At 41.7% G+C, this 22,625-nt stretch overlaps 1 protein-coding gene and 1 long non-coding RNA gene across 3 annotated transcripts in view; one reads left to right on the top strand and one right to left on the bottom strand.

The window, feature by feature from the left end:
- tmtc2b (transmembrane O-mannosyltransferase targeting cadherins 2b) overlaps positions 1–22,625 on the bottom strand; it is a 269,291-nt gene that overhangs the window by 18,516 nt on the left and 228,150 nt on the right. The window contains exon 12 of one of the 2 annotated variants that reach the window (XR_004562321.1): positions 5,059–5,642. Coding sequence is in view for 1 of the 2 variants with exons in the window: in XM_034177070.1 (XP_034032961.1) it covers positions 5,463–5,642 (180 nt within the window). In the remaining variant the exon portion in view is untranslated. Of the gene's footprint in view, positions 1–5,041; positions 5,643–22,625 lie in introns of those variants that run through there. The other variant, XM_034177070.1, reaches the window with a different exon arrangement.
- LOC117516169 lies at positions 5,650–10,336 on the top strand. The gene is made up of 3 exons (XR_004562322.1): positions 5,650–5,987; positions 6,106–6,109; positions 10,238–10,336. It is a non-coding gene; the product is annotated as an uncharacterized LOC117516169 (long non-coding RNA).

The raw sequence follows: 22,625 nt of genomic DNA on the forward strand, positions 1-22,625 counted from the left end.
GGTCCTGGGATCGCCTCCCCCCAGTCCTTCTTGTATGGAGTTCGCTTCTTCTCCCCATGTCCTCCCAAATCGAAAGACGTTTAGGTTAGGTGAATTGAAAACTTTAAATTAACCATAGGCGTGAATGTGTGTGTCTGTCTGTGACCTGTCCAGGGCGTATCCTGGCTCTCACCCAATGATTACTGGGATAGGTGCCAGCTGACTCTTGATTGTAAGTGGGTATAGAAAATGAATGAACTTTGTACACATTTCAAACGAGGCAGTGAGAGAAAGGGAGCTAACCCTGACACAGGAACTGCAACATCATCTGGGAGAATTGTAATTTTTAATAATGGTGATTTGCTGCATTATTTGTGAATGTTGTGTGCTGGTTCTTGTGACGAGCTTGTTAAAGTAGTGCAGATAAATGAATGTATAAGACCTGCATCATCTTGGCTCCTCATAGCACATTAGCACACCCCTGGTCTAAACCTTGTGCATAGTGCTTTGATGGGATTTTTATTATGATTTTGCCCTATGGAAATGGATGGAAATGGTCTGTGGTGTCTGAGCCGCATGTTTCTATGCCCCCTTCAAAATAGAGTGTTTGCACACATCCAAGGTTTGGTTAGGGAACTTTTACATCAACTTTCAGCAGCATGGGGCCAGCCTTCAGGTTGGCTGGAGATAAGTCTAGATTAATAAATCATCCTGGACTCACTTAGCATCCAGCAAATATCATATGGGAAGGAATCCAAATACCTACTGAGGCGGAACACATGCACCCTGCCATTGGAGCGTGACTACAACCTGTTGGGATAAACCCAACATTTGACAAGCGCGATGAATTCATCCATTATTTGTCAAGATGCTGCATGAATTCTCATGCAATAAGAAACATCAGGCACGGTAGTGAGCAGAGATCATGGGTCTGATTGTCCAAGCACCACAAAGCTGACTCCCTCATTCTCAGGGAAGAACCTTTTTGCATCCCAGTAGGGCCTGAAATTCAAGGGAGGCCAGAGACAAACCAGACATACATATCCATTACATTGTTTTTTTTCATATGGGAATATTTACATTTCTTCTTTGTTGTTCAGAGATGAAAGTGGCGGCGATCCAATTGAGTTGACTTTATGACAGGTTTTAGCACATTTGCAGGAGGAAACTTTAAACAGGCAGTAAAACCTGCTCCCCATTAAGCCTGATATCCCACATGAACAAGGGAGTCCGAGATGTGAAGGGGAGGAGAATGTTCTTCACTGGCAGTTAATCCATAAAATAATTCACCTCATCAACATGCACAACACATTAAACACACACACACACAAGTTGCACACAAACACAAAAAGCAGAACAACATAAATTTATTGTGGGGGACGAGGAAGCCACGTTTCAAAAAGTCTAGTCTGGCACATTGTTCATTTTTGTATTACAAAAAAGGAGAAAAGCTACAAATCTCCATAATTTATACAAATACAACTTTCAAAAATAAATCTTTAATTTAGTAAATGCTGCGTGAACAAGCTTCTGCAATAATCCACCGTTTGAGATCCCTGAGCAGAGACACAGAGTGAAACACCTTTTTTTCTTCTTCTTTTAAGAACATCTTCACTCAAGAAAAAAAAAAAGATCAGTGTTTGTTCATACACACTTTATGTACACAAGAGAAATTAGCACATATTTAAAACAACGGGTTGGTTGAGGTGTGGGGCCAGGAGTGGGAACAAATAGTTAGCAATGGTGGGCACACTTCAGCGAATTAGCTAATAGCTAATTAGGAAAGCTAACTTTTCTGTTAGCAGATTAGCCATTAAGCTATGGTCCAAGAAACAAGACAAATTTAAATTCATATCATAAAAGTTAGCGGTTATCAGTTGCGTCAGATCAAGGTTTTAACAATATAGCATGATTACAATTAACTTTTCATTTAATGGATTAGCGGTAGCCGGATGTACCTTTTAGGCTAATCATGCCCACCACTGCTAGTTCGTGTCCCAATAAGCAAACAAAAAGATAGTTCCATTTGTTTTCCTGCCTTGTAGCCTTTTTTGTAAGTTTTATCTATGTATTGTATGCGAATGTATTATGACAAACATGTACACCTCAGCTAACTTCCTTCATTACACTCAAACACAGTGCCAGCTGGTTCTGTTGCTAACAAAACACAAATAACTTACAAAGTATCAGCCAAAATAAACACATTTCAAGAGTTCTGTGATCATCAACAAATAATGTGAGAAATGTTTCACCACAAATTGTACATACTCTTATACTTCCAAAAAGGTGCTGTTTCACTTCAGGTGACAGTAACAAACAGACTGACGTTAATTACACAGAATATACACATAGAATGCGAAAGACAAAGTTTTAACAATGCGGGGGGATAACGACCCAAAATGAAAAAGGATGAATGTAAAACAGCACCATCACTCCCCCCCACCGTATTCCTTGTTTTAAAGGGGAACTCTGACATTTTTCAACCTCGGTTCCTTTTTTTTTGGGGGGGGGGGGGGGGGGGCTCATTTTTTCACTTGAGACTAAAAAAAAAAAATGCTCTTTATTGCCATTGAACAGGCAAACCTGCCAAAAGTGTCTGGCAGTGTGGAGCAGATCCCCATGAAGGTAAACGTGTATGTTTAAATAAACTTTTGAAAATTACAAATTATAGAGTTAGTTGCTTACCTTAGCTTCCTGGCCATCTGGGGGCGCAGCTCTTCATTGAGGTATTTCAAATGGATTGCCAATCTTTGGCTGGATTCCGCTTAGAATCAGAACAAGCTCCTCATCTTCAACCAAGGGGTAATGACTCAGAGTGTAGCGATGCCAGATGAATAGGAGGCTAAGGTAAGCAACAAGATGTGGTTTACTACAAGGCTTTTTTAATAGCTTGGCCCACACTGTTACATTATGTAGTTGGTTAGTCCATGACCGTGTTTGCTTTCTAGATCAATACTGCAGCAATTAAAATAGTTTTTGTCCCGAGTGAACAGATGAACCCAAAAAGTTCCACTATAAGCTTCTGAAAAGTCAAAAACAACAAAAACAAAATTTGAACAAAGACAGTTACGAAGCAGTATCCCCTTTTAGTGTAGCTACTTTAATGCTTTCTAGAATTTGTACACAGTGTACTTATATATTATGTTTAATTTATACAAATATATTTTCCCCAACACACAGGCATGTAAACATCCCCGTCAGACGTGTTTGTGCATTGTTACGTGATAAGAAGTTAGACAGCTTTATTTGGTTAGAGGAGCTCCATGACTTTCAGCTCTGCAAACAAAAACTAAAATAAGAAACAGGCATATGGTGGAGAAACGTACCTGAACCTCCAGTCTGTTGCGTGACAAGTCCCCGGGAAGGTTCATTAAAAATTCCTTTTATTCTTTCTTAATAGGTGATCAGTTGCCATGGTAACTTGGCTGCAGCAATGCAAAGTGAGCTCTAGTGATTAAAAGCACCTGCTGTATTCTACACTGATGGAGAAGATTCAGACCTTTTGTTGTAAGGAAATGCACTCAAGTAAATTACTTTTTTGTAGAAGTGTGAAGTGTACAAACTCATTCCCCTTCATGTTTTCACCAAATGTGAGGCAGTTTATAAAAACTGTGCTGATTTTAAGAGTGTGTGCAGCAAAAATCATCTCACATAGAACAGATTTGTTGTGGCAATACATTGTGGCCCACATTGTGCTTTGGCACAATAACTGAATACCGGAGCTGATCTGGTTTGGGCATCTGGACCAAAACGCGGCTTTGTTTTTGCAGCAAAGCGGCCATGTTCCGCGCGTTGCGGTGGAGCCGCATGGCGCAAAGCAACGCCGTGATGAAGCCTTCCAGGGCATGTCCAGCTCATGCACAATCACAATCGGATAATCATACGACTGAAAAGCAACCGGAATCCATCTGAAAGCCACCTGAAAGCCGTCCTGTGAGACCAACACAGAGGTGGTTTTGTGCCGCGTAATGAACGGCTCCATGGCGCGTCCCTCCGCTTTTCTTTCCATGACAAAAACTCATGTAACGGGAATGTGCCGAAAAAGTGCTGATGTCCACTCCTGCCTTTTTGTGAAAGTCAGACGAGGTCCCGGATCAACAAAGCCTTCACGTTGGAAATGATCTGGTTGTTTCAGCGGGGTCTGAGCATGTCGATCGGCACTGGGAGTGCGCCGCGCTCTCAGCAGTTGTGGGCCATCCTTAAAGCGGCAGTAACACTCCTTAATCTGTATAATCCCCATAAAATCGTCCCTGAAAGCCATATTAATTTTCCGAACGGTGTCCACCTGGAGGTCTCTCACAGTTTCCGGAAAAACACTGATGGAGCAAAGCTCCAAATCGTTCAGACATTTATTCTCAAAAAAAATCCGACGAGAGGGGTGGACCAGTGCTCACACAAAGCCTGCTCATAGGCGAATGACACAACCGACAGGCGTGAAAAAACTCACGCATGCGCACGAAGGTTCAAGCTTGTCTGATGCAATCACACGTGATTCAAATCCATATGGTTTTTGAAAAAATAAAAAGGTCCCATACTTTTCTAACAGACCTCGTACACCTCTGTCCAATGACGTCATGACTCCATAAGCTCTTCCCAGGTGTCCCTCTAACCTCAAAGCTGAGGAGCCCGAGACACAAATATCTCTGGTTCGTGGGAAAATGTGAAAGTCTCCAAAGTTTGGCACTTTTGCTGCACAAAGACATGCTTGCGATGGTCGAGTGAAGCAACTCACTGAAAGCCTGGATTTTAGTCTTGATCCAGGACAATTGCAAACCCATACCTAAAGACCCTGAGGTGACGCGCCTGAAAATAAGCATTTTTTTTTTTTTTTTTTAGACCTCCAAGGAACAGTCTGTGTCATGTGTGTGATATGTCACAACCAAATTTCGCTTTCAGCTCTGTAGTTTTGATATATACAGGATGTTGAAAATGAAACCCTGATCATATTTTACTGTAAAAACCTAATGAAAACAGTTTCTTCATCATCTGTTAATGACTGCCATGGTTACTTTAGGCTGCCGTCTCCTTCTTCGTGCCACTATTTGTTGAATATTTTTTTTTCCTCCACTCTGCACCGACTGTTTGAGTGCACACACCCTTTTAAACATCAAGCTTATTTCTTCATTACAAATGTTCAATGATGTACCAACAGTCTTGCTTCAAGTTTAGGTGCTCCAATTTAAAAAAAAAAAAAAAAAAAAAAAAAACATATCTGTGAGAGCACCCTTTTTTTTTCTTTTTTTTTTCTTTTTTTTTAAAGAAAGAGTTTAAAAGGTCCACATAGTGTCTGCTGAAGTGTGAGCAATGTGTCTACCGAAAGCCACAGGCCTGAGGTGTCGCTCCGGAGTCGTTAGCGAGGAGGTGCCCCCGTAGCCGTGACCTCTTCCACCTCTCCAGGAGGAGCAAAGTGAGCGAGGAGGAGGGCGTAGACCATCCTGTCCGTGGGCCTGCTGCACAGACAGCAGGTAGGTGGGCCGCGGGACTCAGGGGCTGCTCGACCGTAGACCCTGTTTCTCCATGATGTTCCACAGCTTACGTAAGTTGGACTGGGTGATGGTGTCGTCCGGCTTCAGCTGCAATGCTCGGAGGTAATTGGCTTCTGCTTCGTGCAGTTTCCCATTGAGGTGAAGAATCGCCCCCAAGTTCATCAAGGCAGCAGGATACTGAAACCAAACAGAGCTTAGTCATTTCAGGACGAGATCGTTTTCAAACTGAGTTCAGATCAGGACAGCCTGAAGCTTTGTTCCAAAGATATAGACTATTTTTACTTTGGTTATTCTTACTTTGGTTAGGAACACGGCGTCAAAACCCCAAAAGAAGCAAAAACAACCACAACACATTTAATAATAATAATAATAATAATAATAAAGCATAAACAGTAACTGAGTCATCTATCAACTCACTGCTGTTATAGTAAATATTAGGCAACATGAATAAAGCAAATAACGTTTCTGCGGGCACATGAATCTGTCAAACAACAAAATGTCAAACAAATACAAGTTCAATGTGTTCATCTGTTTAGTATTATGAAAATTCAGTAAGGTATGTCTTCTATAATACATTCCAATTCTAAGGTAGAACTCTACTAGTGTATACTAAAGCATATTTAAATATTTTAAAAAAGAGTAGAGTAGCGCAACTTAGGTGCAGGAAACCTTGCCATGAACCAGGGATGGTTAATGAAATTAAGTTAATGCAAGTCACCAAAGCGCCATTACACACCCTATGTGATCTACACAATATAAATGTACAGGTAAATATACAGTACACATCTATATTGGTGTTTTTAACCGTGTATGACTTCATCTTTTCACTTCTGTGTGACTTCATTATGAAGTCATTCATACCAGTCAACAGTGGTGGGCACAGACAACCAAAAAAATTACTTCGATAACAGATAATCAGATAACTGAAAAGTTATCTTTGATAAAGATAAAATGATAAACCACCCAAAAATGTATCGGAAGTTACAGATAACTGATAACCGATAAATTCCAGTATGGTCTCTGGAACATTTGCAACTACTAACAAGCTGAATTTGAGTTTTAACACCAAGATCGCTTCTGGTAGCATCAAAAGCGACAACAGACCCAAACAATGAGCCCGCACTTCTGTCTTTGAACATCTTGCCCCCTGCTGGAAGCTCTTGTTTACTACATGGCTTCCACCACAGAAGCAAGGTGAGAGGAGCCATAAAGCTCAGCTCTCTACCCAATCACAACACTCCCGTCAGGCGGAGGTCTTGGAAAATAAAGCAATGCTAAGTTATGGTTTGGTGTATAAATAAAATTAATACTGATAGAATAACTCCATTAATGTCAATTCTGTCATTTGTACAAAGTTAAAATATAACATATTTTAATGTTGAATAATGCACTAATTCTGGGTAAAATGTGCCGCCGTTAAACACTGATTGGTTTTGTCATTCATTATGTAAACCAACACGTTAATGTGATGTGTGTCGTGTTTTGGTGTTTACAGATGAATGTGCTATTGTAAAATATTCCATTCTTTTTTATTTGTAAAAATAGGCATTTTTACAGAGCCCTGGAAGTGTCATCGCAAAATGTTTTGCATGTGGAGAGAATGTGCGCTCATTTTATTATACTGTGTGCACGTTTTAAGCATCGTTTGAGTAAAACAAGGGCACAATCTACTTAAACGTGGCCACAATTTGTAAAATGTGCAAATATGTTGGCTATTAGCCAACAAACCAAGAGACAGTGTAATACATTTACCCATTAGAAATGGATCTGGTCAGAGTGCATCATCATGGTTTGGGCGCACAAGGACATATAGAGAACTCCAGCTGCCCAGCATGACATCATCTGGAGTTTAAGCACATTTAAAAGGATGTGCATGTGTGCACGTTTTATTAATTCGAGGGCTCAATTAAAGCAAAACGTGCGCACAAATTATCATGGCCAGAAAAAAAAAAAAAAAAAAAAAAATCACTTTAAGCGACCTCTCCCGGGTTCAGAAAAAAATATCACTTTAAGTGACCTCTCCCATGTTCGGTACTCCCATCGAGAGTTTTTGTAAATTAAGTTTGAAAAAAAAAAAAAAGCTTCTGTTTACGTTTTGCTTCTGGAAACACGAGTCCGACGTGTGGTTTTTGAACGTACAATGTGTGTCAGAACATAAATCGTGCTCTCTGAGGATAGAGTGGATTCTTCTTGAAGCAGCTCATCTCTGTTTCGCAGAGGGTAGAACTACACATCAGCTACGAAGCATTTAACAGGTAGGTGCTCAACTGATTATAAATTTTATACATGTTTGTAGCTGTTCAGCTTTATTTACCACGTTATCAGTCTAAAAATTATCGGACAAAAATGTATCGCAAGATAATTGTCCGATAATGGTTTTTAAAGTTATCTAAAAAGATAATCCGATAATGAAAACATTATCTTCGATAATTATCAGTTATCGGAACTGTGCCCACCACTGCCAATCAATCACAAATATTTTGCTGATCAATATACACTCACCAGCCACTTTATTAGGTACACCTTGTTAGTACCGGGTTGGACCCACTTTTGCCTTCAGAACTGCCTTAATTTTTTTGTGGCATAGATTCAACAAGGTGTTAGAAACATTCCTCAGAGACGTTGGTCCATATTGACATGTTGGCATCAATCAGTCACCCATTCGTCCACACAACTGCTGCTCACTGGATATCTTCTCTTTTTTGGACCATTGTCTGTAAACCCTAGAGATGGTTGTGCGTGAAAATCCCAGTAGATCAGCAGTTTCTGAAATACTCAGACCAGCTCGTCTGGAACCAACAACCATGCCACTTACATCCCCTTTCTTCCTCATTCTGATGCTCGGTTTGAACTTCAGCAAATCATCTAGATGCTTTAATGCATCGAGTTGCTCATGGCAGCAATTGCTGATTAGCAATTTGTCTTAAACAGCTGAACAGGTGTACCAAATAAAGTGGCTAGTGAGCGTATGCTTTAGATCATCCATCTAGGCTTCTTGGTTGTTCAGATTTACTTTGCAAAAAAGGTGTTTTCCTTGCTCTTAGGCCAATCTTTTTTCCTTGCTCTTAGGCCAATCATTTTATGAAATTTATTTTCGAGAAGATGGATGCCTGAATTGGAGCGCTGTGACAAGGGACTTCTTTAACAATGCTGGGTTTCTTCAGTAATTTCCATGATTAAAAATGAAAATATTTCCCAGACGTTGTCTTCCAAACAAGGACATCTTGTAGTCAGGCTGTGATGATGAATCCAACTGAAATGACGTAACAGGTCAGATTAAGATTTTATATTTACTCAGTGTGTGAATGGTTTTAATATTTTAAACAGCTCCAGTCCTCACATGAATGATCATGTGTGGACTGGAGCTTTAGCTGCTGGTTAGCAATCGGTTCTGTTATCTTGGTCTGTGATGCTGATAACAACACAGCACTGTGTCCTTTAAAAATACACAAACACACTGCTTCGCTTTAAATATGCATTAAGTTTATTTCAGATGGTCAGTGCGAAGCCTCTTTCTTTTAAAAGGCTTTATTTTACTCAGTGTCCCACTTCTGCTGCCTGCTACAGAACGCTGTATTGCCTTCTCATTTTTTCCCCTGTAAGCGTTACAGCGCCACATACAGGTCTGAGATATACAGTGTTTTCAGTGTCCCACAGCTGACATGGAACATTATTAACCAGTTCAGGAATGACATTTTTGTTTGGTTCTTGTTCTACCCAGTTCAGGAACATCAATTTTGGGTTTGGGGTGGAACCCAAAACCATAAACATTAAAATACCGTTTCTGTTCAGAACGAACCAGTTGGGAAAAAATTCTGGTTCAAAGACCGGCAAACATGATGTCAAAAACAATACTAAAAATTAACTAATTCAAAGTGCTTCCCAACAACAAGAACAACTGCACATCATCAGTGCTCTACAACAATACAACTGAAAACACATATGAGCGGCAAACAGCCGTGAAACACCGCGCTGACTGCAGCACTCCAACACACATCTCTCAAGACTATGCAGAATCACACGGGTAGTATTCACTGAGTGTGATTACAAATGTCCTACCGTCCTCACTACTGACACACAGCCAGTGTGGCTGTTCGCTACAGCCTTGTGGTCAAGATGCACATAATGTGCAGTTTATCAACATTTTTGTAACATTTTAATAACTGCAGTCATCCTGCACCTGTTGCAAATTAATTTCAAAGGAGACTATTACATGCAACAACCGCTCATTCATTCATTTTCTGCTCCTTATCTGGGTCGTGGTGGCAGAAGACCAAGCAGCTCATCCCACACTTCCCTATCCTCAACTAAGTCCTCAAACTCTTCCTGGCGGATTCTGAGGTGTTCCCAAGGCAACTAGGAAATATAATCCATCCAGCATGTCGTGGGTCTTCCCTGGGGCCTCCTCTCTGTTGAATGTGACTGAAGATCTCCCCAGGGAGATGACCAGGGGGCATCCTCACCAGCAACAACAACAATGCAACAAACAACTTGTGGTTATTTATGGGTTAAATTCCCTAAACACCATCCACTCTGTTGCAAATGTGAGCAAACAATTAGAGAACAAATGTGTTTTTCTCCCGTGAAGTCTTGCCCCAGTCGTCTGTGGGGGTATTTTTGGATGTAAACCTTAATATCCATTAACACAAGCATACGACCTTGGTCGCCACACCTGGGCTGTGGAAATGAAAGAAAACTGACCAACAAGCTCATTTCAAGCTACGTGTATCTTCAAAAACACAAACATGTTGAGAGACAGAGAGAAAATGAAGACGTGTCTGCTTCAGCTACATTAATGCACAATCCTTTCTGCTGGGTTGTGTGGACTTGCGTTTGTATTTTAGAACATAGTTGCTGTGAAACAATCGCAAAATAACAGTTTATGTCTGACTTAGTAGATTTCTGTGCAGAAACGGTGTCCCGCAACTAGTCACTTCTGTGTGATATTGTAGCTCCTAAAATTTGAATCACTCTATTCTTATTTTACGCCCTTTTTGATTCACATTTAATGACTGTAAATTATAGTGTTAACAAATGGGAGGGGATGGGCTCATTCATTTAACTATTTTACTATCTTGGCATTTCCAAAGCCTAGGAGAAAGAGAGAATATAAAAGTAACTTTATCCGTATCATGAAGCCGTGCCTGAGAGCTCACATTTTACTGGCTCCTTTTATGCAAATCCTCCAGACTGTGGTGCAGTGTTTGAAGTTTGGTAACCATGCTACGTTGCGTGTCCCTGTGTCTTGTCTGTGGCTACAGATGTCAGAGGAGCAGCCACCACTTTGAAGTGGGTCCTGATGAATGAAATGTATATTCCTACTGGTGCCACGAGGCAGAAAAAAAAAAAACTGCCATCAGTCCAGCGGGTTAGTTGTGAGGATGTAAGTACAGGAAAGTGTCCGTAGTGCAATCACAGCAAGGCGGGAGAGGAGGATACATCTCAATTTCAGTAAAAAAAAATGTGGAAAAGATGTATCATCCTGCAGCAAACCACTGTATTAGTGCTCCAAAAGATCATCATGTCTGTAATTGTAATTTCTAAGGAGTAAGAAACAGTAAACATAAAATGTGCTGGTTAAAATAGGCAGTGATGTTCTTTCACTGCAGCATTTGTAGCTTTTCCCTGCAATTATCAGCCCATACATCACCGTCGCTTTAAGAGCACAACGACAGAGTCTTAACTTCTTACCAACAAGCTTTTCATGCACCTAAAGTTCTTCTCAAGTCCTATTTCCAGGTTTTGGGGGTGATGGGGCAATACTATTATTATTAGAAATATGTGGGAATGAAAACTCTTCACAACATTCTCATCCAAAAATGACAAAATCTCATAAAAATGTTGGTGGAATTGTGAACATTTGAATGCTTAAAAAAAGAACTTGTTTTGAAATGCTTTGAAATATTTCTGAAAATAGCTCATGTACCTGTAACATCTACCTATTTTGTTTCCATTTTAAGGTCAGTCTCTCACTTCCGGTTTTATTTTGATAGCTCCTTCCTGGGTCTGTTTCACTTCCTTTACTGATTGTTACTTTTCATGATTTTCCCATGTGCACAAAGATCTCACATCTCCCTGTGCCAGTAAATCTTATGTTGTTTGCACAAGTTTACACAAGTTTACTTGTGTTCTAGTTTCCTAGTGATCTCTTGTTGCCGGCAGTGATGCCGGTTACTCTAATATGACCGCTTTTTTCAGGTACGAGTGATCTAACATGTTAATCTTTCCAAATCAGTAATCAGATTAAAGTTACTTCTCTAAGTCACTGTGCGTTAATATTATTTTTGCATTGCGGGTCACTCGCAGCATTAAAGTTGGCCTGTGGGCAGGGGGTCTAAATTTGACTGAAGTGCCTACTTTGCCCACTTTCAGCGAACTGCGAGCTTTTAATCTGCGGTTTTCTGCAGCAGCTACGAGTCATCCTCATCTCTCAAAGCGCGATGACAACAGCAAACCTGCACTGAGCTTTACAAAGTCATTTTTATGCTTTCCCCCCTTTATTTAAAACTCTGAGCCACTCTGTGTCTCCTCGCTAAAAACAGCTGATCCACGACATGTTAACAACTAACACATTTTTTTCCACCCAAATGCGCCAAAACTCTCTTTCTGAGGACGACATGTTGTAAAAAACGTTGATCAAACTTTCTTACCTGTTAATCTGGTCATGTTTTCTGCATAAATAAACGTTACCCTTTCTTTGTGCTCAAATGTCAAAGAAGGGGCGAATCCAGACGGAAAGGGAGCATGGGGCGGCCCCCCACAACAACCCTATATTAAAGGTCCAGTTTTGAAGATTGTTTTTATACTACTACTACTACTACTTATAATAATAATTTCAACAACTAAACTGTTTAGAGAGAATTTAACCATTAGATTTATAAACAATGTAGGTTAGAAACTGCAAGTTTTACCATTACAGTGCTGTCAACAGTTAAATATGAGGTCAGGAAAGACGTCTTTATTTTATTTTTTATAAAACAAGTATTTAGGTTCACTGAAGTTAAGAAAGGCTGCCTATAAAGTGAGTATTGGGAAAAACAGGTTATCATGTTGAGGTGGTGGTGGGGGGGGGGGGGGGGGGGGGGTAACTAGTAACCTAACTTAGTTACTTTTAAAATTGGGTAATCAGTAAAGAAACTGTTACTTTTTCAAGGAGTAATCAGTTATTGTATTACTTTTTCAAAGTAACTGTGGCAACACTGGTTGCCGGCCAGTACTTTGTTCCAGCATCTTCCTTATTGGAGTTATTTGCCTGGTCTGACTGCCTTTTTGTCAACTAAACCTTGATGACTGCTTATTGATTACCCTGCCACACAACACATCACGGACACTTTCACCCTGCTGATGGAGAATTCGTGCTTTTGATCTTGGCCTGTTGAAACCAAGCCATTTAAAGAATTTTGGATTTACCTTTGCCGTCAACTCTGCACTGGAGTCACCACTTATTGATTCACGACAGTAACAAACCAAATTGTTAAGGGCCCTTTCACACATAACACGATTGAAGCCAACTGGTGCACAAAGGAGGAATTGCATGCCACTTGTGAAAAATCGGAGCCGCCTCAAACGCCTCGTACAGCTGTCGCCACAACCATTTGCGCACGCAAGCGGCCGAAAGACAGTGAATGCCCTGTGCGTACCCATTCGACCCCTCTCTCAGCAGGTGTCGGCCAAATCCCAGGTGCCGCACATGAACATCTAACACCGCTCGCTGGGCACTTAAAAAAGGTGTGGCTATTCGCTCACCTGGTACGATACAGCAGGTGACCACATTTGACCTGTCTGTGAAAAGTGTGTAAGTGCCCCACAATTGTGGTGTTGCCAAGAAACACACGAGTGTGACTATGCCGACCCCCTCCCCCCCACACATACAAATGGCATGTGGAGTGTGTCATCATCGTCGTCCGCCCCCCCCAACACAAATGGCTTGTGGAGTGTGTTTCCCTCCTGAACACAAACACACACCATGAATCCAACATTGTCAGCTGTGGCTGGGGGTCATGGAGTCCAGTCGCTGTCCAGCGCAGTGCGCTGCTGGGACAGCTGACCGCTGTGCACTGCACCTCAGCTGGTGAACACGCAATGCACACGTGTGTGCGGGTACACACACCCTCATGAGGACCAGTGAGTGTCTGTGTGTGTGGCACAGCCGGCTGAGCAGGCTGATGTCACTTCTACCACGTCAATTGTAGTTTACATGAAAATTCAGTAAGGTATATCTTATCTTATTATATTCCAATTCTAAGGTGGAACTATGCCAGTAAACAAAAGGTATATCTAAACATCTAAAAAGGAAGAGTAAAATAGGAGAGTAGAAAAGAGTAGAGTAGAACCACTTAGGTGCCTGGTCTTGAGAACCAGGGATGACGGCCAGAGAGAGTGAAAATTAAATAAAACACATAAGGGTAAAGGCGTGAACTCATTCATTTCTGATTGCTTTGCTCATACGCTTTGCTGTGGACACACAGACTCTGTCAGCTGACCGCCGACTGACTGACAGTTGGACATGACTGTGCATGCAAGGTGTTACATTACAGACACAGACATCAGACAGATAATGGACAAAAATAATAATATATACAATAAATTAAAATCACAGAACAAAGCAACAGAGACTGAGCCTTTTTTTTCTATGATCTGACGAGGTCCCCAGACAAAGGTGGGTGTGTCCCCCTGCGACAAGCAGCTGTTCAGATATCTGTGATCATGTCACAGCTGGGGAACACCTGTACTGGCTTGTAGGATATGACTTGGCATATCTTTGCCGTGAGGCGCGGATGTCGGCATGCTGTCCTCACGTGGAAATAAATTAAAACATATCGCTTCATCTGACCGCCGCATCGTGCCATGCAGAAAATCACCACGAGGTGCATGTCACTGTGGGATTTTCCCACATTGTAATAATTAAAACACGTATCACATTTGCAACTCGGTCATCAGCGGATCACTGCACGCTGGACACGACGTGGCGGCGGATGGGTTCATGACACGGCAGCTGGCTCTTCATGGCATGGGAGCTGGGTGCGATGGGTTTGCACAGTGCACACTTTGTCTTTCAGGCTGTTGTGTGCGCAAACAATTGTAGCAACAGGTGTACGAGGCATTGGCAGCAGGGACGACATTACACAGTTTGAACATGATTCCTGCGTCAACTAAGTGTGCACGGGCCCTTAATGTGTACTAAATGGGAGATGGCAATGTGGATGATGTCATAAAGTAAAGCCGTGAGCACGTTATCAACCCTGACGTGTAAAATTTGATCCAAGTAGATTAAAATGTAATTTCTTCATATCAGTTTGCTGACACTGTGGAGATCATGTGAAGTTCTCTGTCTTCCTGAACTGTTCCACCCTGGTATCGTGGACTCACAAAACTCTCATAACATCACTGATGTTTTTCCAGTGTCAAGGTTGGATGAGTAATGCTCCGTGTATAAGAATCTCAATGGGAACAACATGTCCAACGGCAGAGCTGTTCTCTTAGGGGGAATTAAGTTCATTAATAAATCAAACAGATGCTGGAATAATCCTATCGGCCCTCTGAGAGGACCCACTTGGTCTCACAACAACTGTAAAACACGCCTGACCAGAGTGAAGTCTGGCAGCACCGAAACATCCATTGGTCACCAATTCTTTTGAGGTTGATTTAAAACCACAAACTTCTATGTCTGCATATTGTGTTTTATTTTAATCTGTTGTAGAAGAATATGAACTATTTTTTTTACTCTTCTCTTCAAACTGGTTTTCACAGGAGAAACCAGGGTTCATACTGTAAATAGCTGTGGTCTGACTGAGGCCATTTGAGAAATAAATTACCTTGTATTTGACCAATCACTGTAAGGTCAAACCACAAAATAACGCTTTGGGATCAATTTGCAAGTTAGAAGTTTTTATGGCTCAGAGAAAGAAAAAAAAAAGATTAGCTAAAATATAACTTTATACATATGGGTATAGCTGAAGCTGACAGCTGAGTGGCTCCACATAGATACTCAAGGTGCAACGATAAAGTGATGTCACTGATGTTTTGTTGGGTTTGTGAGCACCTTGTGACACGTGATCTAGATTTAGCCAAAGCTACAGGCCATTTCTAGGAGGCAATTCAAAGGGAACATGACTCACAACAAATGGGGATTGGCTGGGCTTGAATGAGTAAATGAATACCCTCAGTGCCACGGGGTGACACAAAACCTACATCCCATCTTTGGAGGCACGCGTTGGCAGATGTACACAGAAATGTTTCTCACATTCAAACATTTTAGCCTGAGGTGACCTCATAGGATATAGCAAAGAGCTATAGCAGTGACACTGGTGATGCCTGCTTTGGTTCAAAGCTGACTGATGTCCCATATCAAGTTATGGCCCAATATGAGATCAGTGTGACCGACCGTAGACGCCCGCTAGCACAGCAGAGGAACAGAACCATCTCGTTCAATGGGCCTAGTGATTTCAGAGGTGGATCTTCTGCAGTAATTTTATCCTTCCCAACCACAAAGCTAATTTTGGCATTATTCACCAAGTGTCACCCAAACAAAATCCACACCAGAGCTGGTACTGCATCTGAAAGTATTTTACAAGAATTATTCACCTCTGGTAAAAACAGGCTTTTATTTAATTATGTACGCATGGACTTATTTTATAATTCTCTGTCATTATGAAACTGCATAATGTCCCAGCACTGCAAAAACTGATATAAAAGAAAGTAAAAAAAAAAAAAAGACTTGTTTAAAGAAAATTTGACTTAATTTTTGTCTAAATAGAAAAATAATCTATAAATTGCAAAATAATCTTGTCAAGCACTTTTTACATAAGAAAAAATGTCTTATTTTGGGAAAATGTATCTTACTTTTTCTTAATTTTTTTTCCAGCAAATATCAAACTGTATTTAACCAGTAACAGGGAAAGGCAACAGATTTCAAATCATCAAAGCAAAGGAACAAGACTGTTTTCCTTATTTTAAGACAGAAACTACCGTATTTTCCGGACTATAAGTCGCACTTTTTTACATGTTTTGGCCTGGGGTGCGACCTATACTCCGGTGCGACTTATAAATGAAAAATATACCGGTAGGATCTCAATTAATTGACTGTAACAAAACAATTTTACGTGACAGAGTCAATCTATGTTTTAAAATGGCCACCAGAAAAGGAAATGCAATGCATCATGGGCACTGTAGTATGGTGGCCGTCCTATAGGTTATGCTGGTCGCGATAACCAATCAGAGAACAGAACGTTGGACGCGTATTCCTCACCTCACCCACAGCGTGAGAAGCTGACGAACACGGTGCTTGCTGTTATTCCAGCATGGCGAACAAAACAGCTTCAACCCTTGGATATCAGTGTGAGCAGAGTGTTTAAGTTGACGCTGAGAGCTGCGTGGGAGCACTGGGTGAGCGACGGTGGAGGATTAGCGTGTGCACTTGGAAGGAGCTGGCGTTGATGATTGTGAAAAGCGTTTGAAGCAGACGAACATGGTGTTTATTCCGGGATGGCTAACAAAACAGCTTCAATCCTTGGATATCAGTGTGAGCAGAGTTGACACCGAGAGCTGCATGGGAGCACTGAGCGACGGCGGAGGATTAGCGTCTGCACTTGGAAGGAGCTGTATCGACACCGCTGGGCGGTCATGAGCTGCGCAGGTAGGCGCTGCATGGTTTGGCTCGCAATGTGGTCCGCAAAATACAAACATATCCGTAGGTAAAATGCAGCTCACGAGAGGGCACTCGAGGCTTGTGTGTCTGTTCCTGCGACTTCTGACTACCACAGAAAAATAAAAATTTCAACGTTACTGATAACTTAACAAGACAACGGAGAAGGCCCGAAAAAATGCCACCAAAAAGAAAATCATACTCTGCAGATTACAAGTTAAGGCTGGTTAAATATGCATCCGAAAACGGTAGCCGTCACAATATTATCATCTGAACTTTTCATGTTAACATACCTGTATGTCCATGGGACTTATAGTCCAGTGCAACTTATTTATGGTTTATTTTTCTTTATAATGGATAAAGTGGCTGGTGCGACTTATACTCCGGTGCGACTTATAGTCCGGAAAATACGGTAATCTTAAAATAAGAATTCTGTGTAGTTTTAAGACACATTTTGATTATTCAGTACCTAGAGATTTTGCTACTTTTGAGAATTCTAACCAAGTAAATTTGGTAGCACTTTACTTGAAGGTATCATCATAATAATGACATGACACTGTCACAGCTGTTACATGACACAGTCATGAACGTGTCATAAACATTATGTCAATGTCACAAACGTTTGACTGCTACCATTAAGTGTCATTCGATTTTTGGAAAGACAAGTTGACGTGGATCTGCATGTTGATTTGGCACAGGTTTTACACCAGAGGCGCTTCTTGATGAAACTCCATATTACATGGAGAATGGGCAGGAGCAGCCTTCAACCGGAACCTTTCAGAATAGAAACAAGCACACTTAACCGCTTGGACACTATCCTTACAAAATACAATGCAAAAATTGTCTTTGATAATCCTTTAAAAATCTGACGGATAAAAATCCAAGGTAAGCCCACATTTAACTAACGCAGGACCTTGACATAAATTCTACGTAGTGAATGTACAGCTGAGGGCTGGGAGCATGCGATGGCTCCGTGTATCACACCGCAGGACCATCCTGGGTCCTGGATGGCAATCACCTGGACTGATAACTGGTCCATCTTCACCTCTGGAAAGTCGCCGTCTTTCTGCCACACCCAGGTAAAATGTAAGCATCCGCTTGACCTCTTCTGTCTGCTTCGATCCTCAGTGTTGAGGATCGACCGGAGGCTTGTGCTGGATCATGCTCAGACAAAGATGCCACATGGCTAACATGGCATAGGTGGTGTTCCCTCACCATGCAAGTGATGCCCCTCATCTGAGGATCAGTAAGTAACCACTGACACATCTGTCCAGTGACCTCAAGACTCTGAAAGCACTTCCCAGCATCTCCTGACCTCAAAGGCCAAGGACCCAAAGACATGAATGAGAAGCAAGGGTGTCTACAAGTTTGACACTTTAACCACATACAGACAAACGTCTAAAGGCTGAGTCCAGGACGTCACTGAATCCCTGGATGTTAGTCTTGACCCAGGACAATCGCAAACCTAGACATTCAGATTCTTCACAGCCTCTCAAGTGCTGCAATCAGGGTATTCCGCAAACATCACAGGATCATCTATGACATCAAGGTCAGTAAACATTTCCTCGCCAATAAAAGCACCTCAGCCACTGGTTTCCACAACCCAACCAAACACCCAGTCCAGGCAAGTAGTGAACAGTGTAGAAGCCAGAACACATCACACCTCTGGAGAGAACGGCCACAGTGATTAGGGAAGGTGACGGTCTAGTGGTTAAGTGTTGGGCTTGAGACCAGAGGATCCTCTGTTCAAACCCAGCCTAATCGGAAAATCACTAAGGGCCCTTGGGCAAGGTCCTTAATCCCGTAGTTATTCCCGGTGTGTAGGGAGCGCCTTGCATAGCAGCACCCTGACCTCAGTGTGTGAGTGTGTCTGTGTGAATGTGAGGCATGACTGTAAAGTGCTTTGAACTTCTGATTTGGATGGAAAAGCGCTATATAGTACAAAATGATATCAACATATTATGTCCATAAAGGTCACAACCGAAGTGCTGTGCTGAAAATCTATTGCACAAATCACAAAGCTGAGTCTGGAAGCACGTGCTGGTGCCACACTTCACCGCATCTATGACACCATGTTACTGCTTTGGGTCCTGGATGCCAACCACCCAGACAGACAACCGATCCTTCCTCAGGTCACTAAAATAGAAGGTACGTAATGAGTACTTTTAGATCCAATAGCACCAAAGCAGTGATCCTCACAGCCATTAGAGCACTGCGGAGGTTGCAGACGGGGCCTCCTGATGGGTTTGGATTCAGAAAAAGGACCCGGAGGTCAATGCTGCTGGGATGCAAAAAAGGACCTCATGTCGAATGACCCGACACCCTGGATGACCTCAGGAACATCACTGATGATGTGTCCCGACACATCGGTAGGTGTATCTTTAAATATTAATATGGTTCATGTCAACGCCAACAAATCATAAATAAAAGAAGTTAACATCAGATTCTGTATCCTGCCTTATTTTTACTTTTACCACTGTCACACATGGCTTTGACCTCACCAGAAAACGATGTGCAGTGTAAATAATACTGCATATGTACATATTTTTGAGCAGACATGCATGTGGCTGTTTTCTCTCCATGTAACTGCAGCAAAATTGCAAAAATTCTCCCGCTCTGCTCCTGCAGACTTCGCCCATTCATAGGGTTTACTTTCCGCTCTCCCTCGTAGGTTTGAACCTCTCCTCACCCAAGTGGAACCCCCCACCCCGCCTCCCCACCGCCTCACACGGCCAAGACAGTTTTGATTTATACCCCTGCTCTCGCTGTATTCTTTGCCCTCGCAACACTTGCAAAATGTTCACTGCTTCTTGTCAAAAGTGTTCCTTTTTTCCTCATTTCCTGCTACTCTAACCTCTCTGCCTTCCAACCCGTCTCAAAACTGGCACGGAACAGAGAAGCCAAAGCCAGATGTGGAGCATATTAACCCCACCTGTAAAGAAACATACCCTGTAAAGTCAAACGTGAAGCAGAGTAGAGAAATGAATCGACCAAATGTGTCGCAAAAGAATCGAGATTGAGGTCAGTCGGAACAGGAATGACAAACTGTAGACTGTACAGTGTGACCAACTCAATGAATGCATTAAATCAGCTAAAGCTCAAGTAAAGAAGAAGAAGAAGGGGAAAAATGAAGGGAATAAACCCCATGGATGCAGGAAAGTGTGTTTCATATAAAAAGTCCAAGTGTTTTTGAGAGTGACCGGCTGCAGGAACACGTGAAATGACAAGTGACGGTGGACAGAGTACGTACAGTAGTGTTCAGAATAATAGTAGTGCTATGTGACTAAAAAGATTAATCCAGGTTTTGAGTATATTTCTTATTGTTACATGGGAAACAAGGTACCAGTAGATTCAGTAGATTCTCACAAATCCAACAAGACCAAGCATTCATGATATGCACACTCTTAAGGCTATGAAATTGGGCTATTAGTAAAAAAAAGTAGAAAAGGGGGTGTTCACAATAATAGTAGTCTGGCATTCAGTCAGTGAGTTCGTCAATTTTGTGGAACAAACAGGTGTGAATCAGGTGTCTCCTATGTAAGGATGAAGCCAGCACCTGTTGAACATGCTTTTCTCTTTGAAAGCCTGAGGAAAATGGGACGTTCAAGACATTGTTCAGAAGAACAGCGTAGTTTGATTAAAAAGTTGATTGGAGAGGGGAAAACATACGCAGGTGCAAAAACTTATAGGCTGTTCATCTACAATGATCTCCAATGCTTTAAAATGGACAAAAAAAAAAAAAAAAAGACATGTGGAAGAAAATGGAAAACAACCATCAAAATGGATAGAAAAATAACCAGAATGGCAAAGACCCAACCATTGATCAGCTCCAGGACGATCAAAGACAGTCTGGAGTTACCTGTAAGTGCTGTGACAGTTAGAAGATGCCTGTGTGAAGCTAATTTATTTGCAAGAATCCCCCGCAAAGTCCCTCTGATAAATAAAAGACGTGCAGAAGAAGTTACAATTTGCCAAAGACAAATCAACTGGCCTAAAGAGAAATGGAGGAATATTTTTTGAACTGATGAGAGTAAAACTGTTCTTTTTGAGTCCAAGGGCTGCAGACAGTTCGTGAGAGGACCCCCAAACTCTGAATTCAAGCCACAGTTTACAGTGAAGACAGTGAAGCATGGTGGTGCAAGCATCATGATATGGGCATGTTTCTCCTACTATGGTGTTGGGCCTATATATCGCATACCAGGTATCATGGATCAGTCTGGATATGTCAAAATACTTGAAGAGGTCATGTTGCCTTAGGCTGAAGAGGACATGCCCTTGAAATGGGTGTTTCAACAAGACAATGACCCCAAGCACACTAGTAACTAAGCAAAATCTTGGTTCCAAACCAACTAAATTAATGCCTCGCAGATGTGAAGAAATCATGAAAAACTGTGGTTATACAACTAAATACTAGTGTAGTGATTCACAGGATTGCTAAAAAAGCAGTTTGAACATAATAGTTTTGAGTTTGTAGCATCAACAGCAATTGCTACTATTATTGTGAACACCCCCTTTGCTACTTTTTTTTTACTAATAGCCCAATTTCAAGAGTGTGCATATCATGAACGCTTGGTCTTGTTGGATTTGTGAGAATCTACTGGTACCTTGTTTCCCATGTAACAATAAGAAATCTACTCAAAACCTGGATTAATCTTTTTAGTCACATAGCACTACTATTATTCTGAACACTACTGTAGCTAAAGTAGATCTGCAACAGAAAGAACAAAGGATAATTGTAAAGAAGATTTGTAAAGATACTAAATTATGATTGTGCTGCAGCTGCAACCAATAGAAACAGCAAAGTGACCAAGATAGGGCAAAATAAAGAATGAAAAATAAAAAAGTCCCTCAGTGGTGGGTTGTGGGCATCAAATGCATGTTTGCATAATTACAGAAGAACCACTCATGGGGAATTGATGCTGATGTGGTCCTGAAATAAAGTGGAGTGGAACACAAACACCCTTGCCTTGTGTTTCACAAAAGTACGTAAATAACTAAGTGGGAGGCACAAAAAGTGCTAACATCTTCAGTCTTCAAGCTCCTCGGTTCCCACAGTCCACAAACAGTCAGGAGGTTACTTCAAAGAGCGCTCATGGGTGGCTTCGTCCAAATTCTCTATCAAACCAAAGTCTTCCAGTGCAGGTTGGTTTAGATCTGGGAACATGTGCTGATGCCACATCTATCACACCACAAAACTGCCCTGGATAGAAACCACCCAGGCAGGCAAGCGACACATCCCCACTAATCGAAACGTAACCATCTATGAGATGCAGCCAGGTGAAGCATGCATAGCCCCCTTGGCCTTCTCCAACTGCTGGGTTCTGCAACACCACCTTTGTGCTGGATCACAGCCGGGGACCAGATATGGCACCGCATATCAAAATGTCATAGCTGATGTTCCCTCGCAATGCGAGTGATATTCCTCATCTGGCTTTCTGTCAACTAACCATACATTTGACACATTGTCTCTTCAGTGATACCCAAGTATCCTCTGAATATTATATGACATATGGCAA

This window comes from Thalassophryne amazonica, chromosome 8, assembly GCF_902500255.1.
Source record: "Thalassophryne amazonica chromosome 8, fThaAma1.1, whole genome shotgun sequence".
Classification (NCBI taxonomy): Eukaryota; Metazoa; Chordata; class Actinopteri; order Batrachoidiformes; family Batrachoididae; genus Thalassophryne; species Thalassophryne amazonica.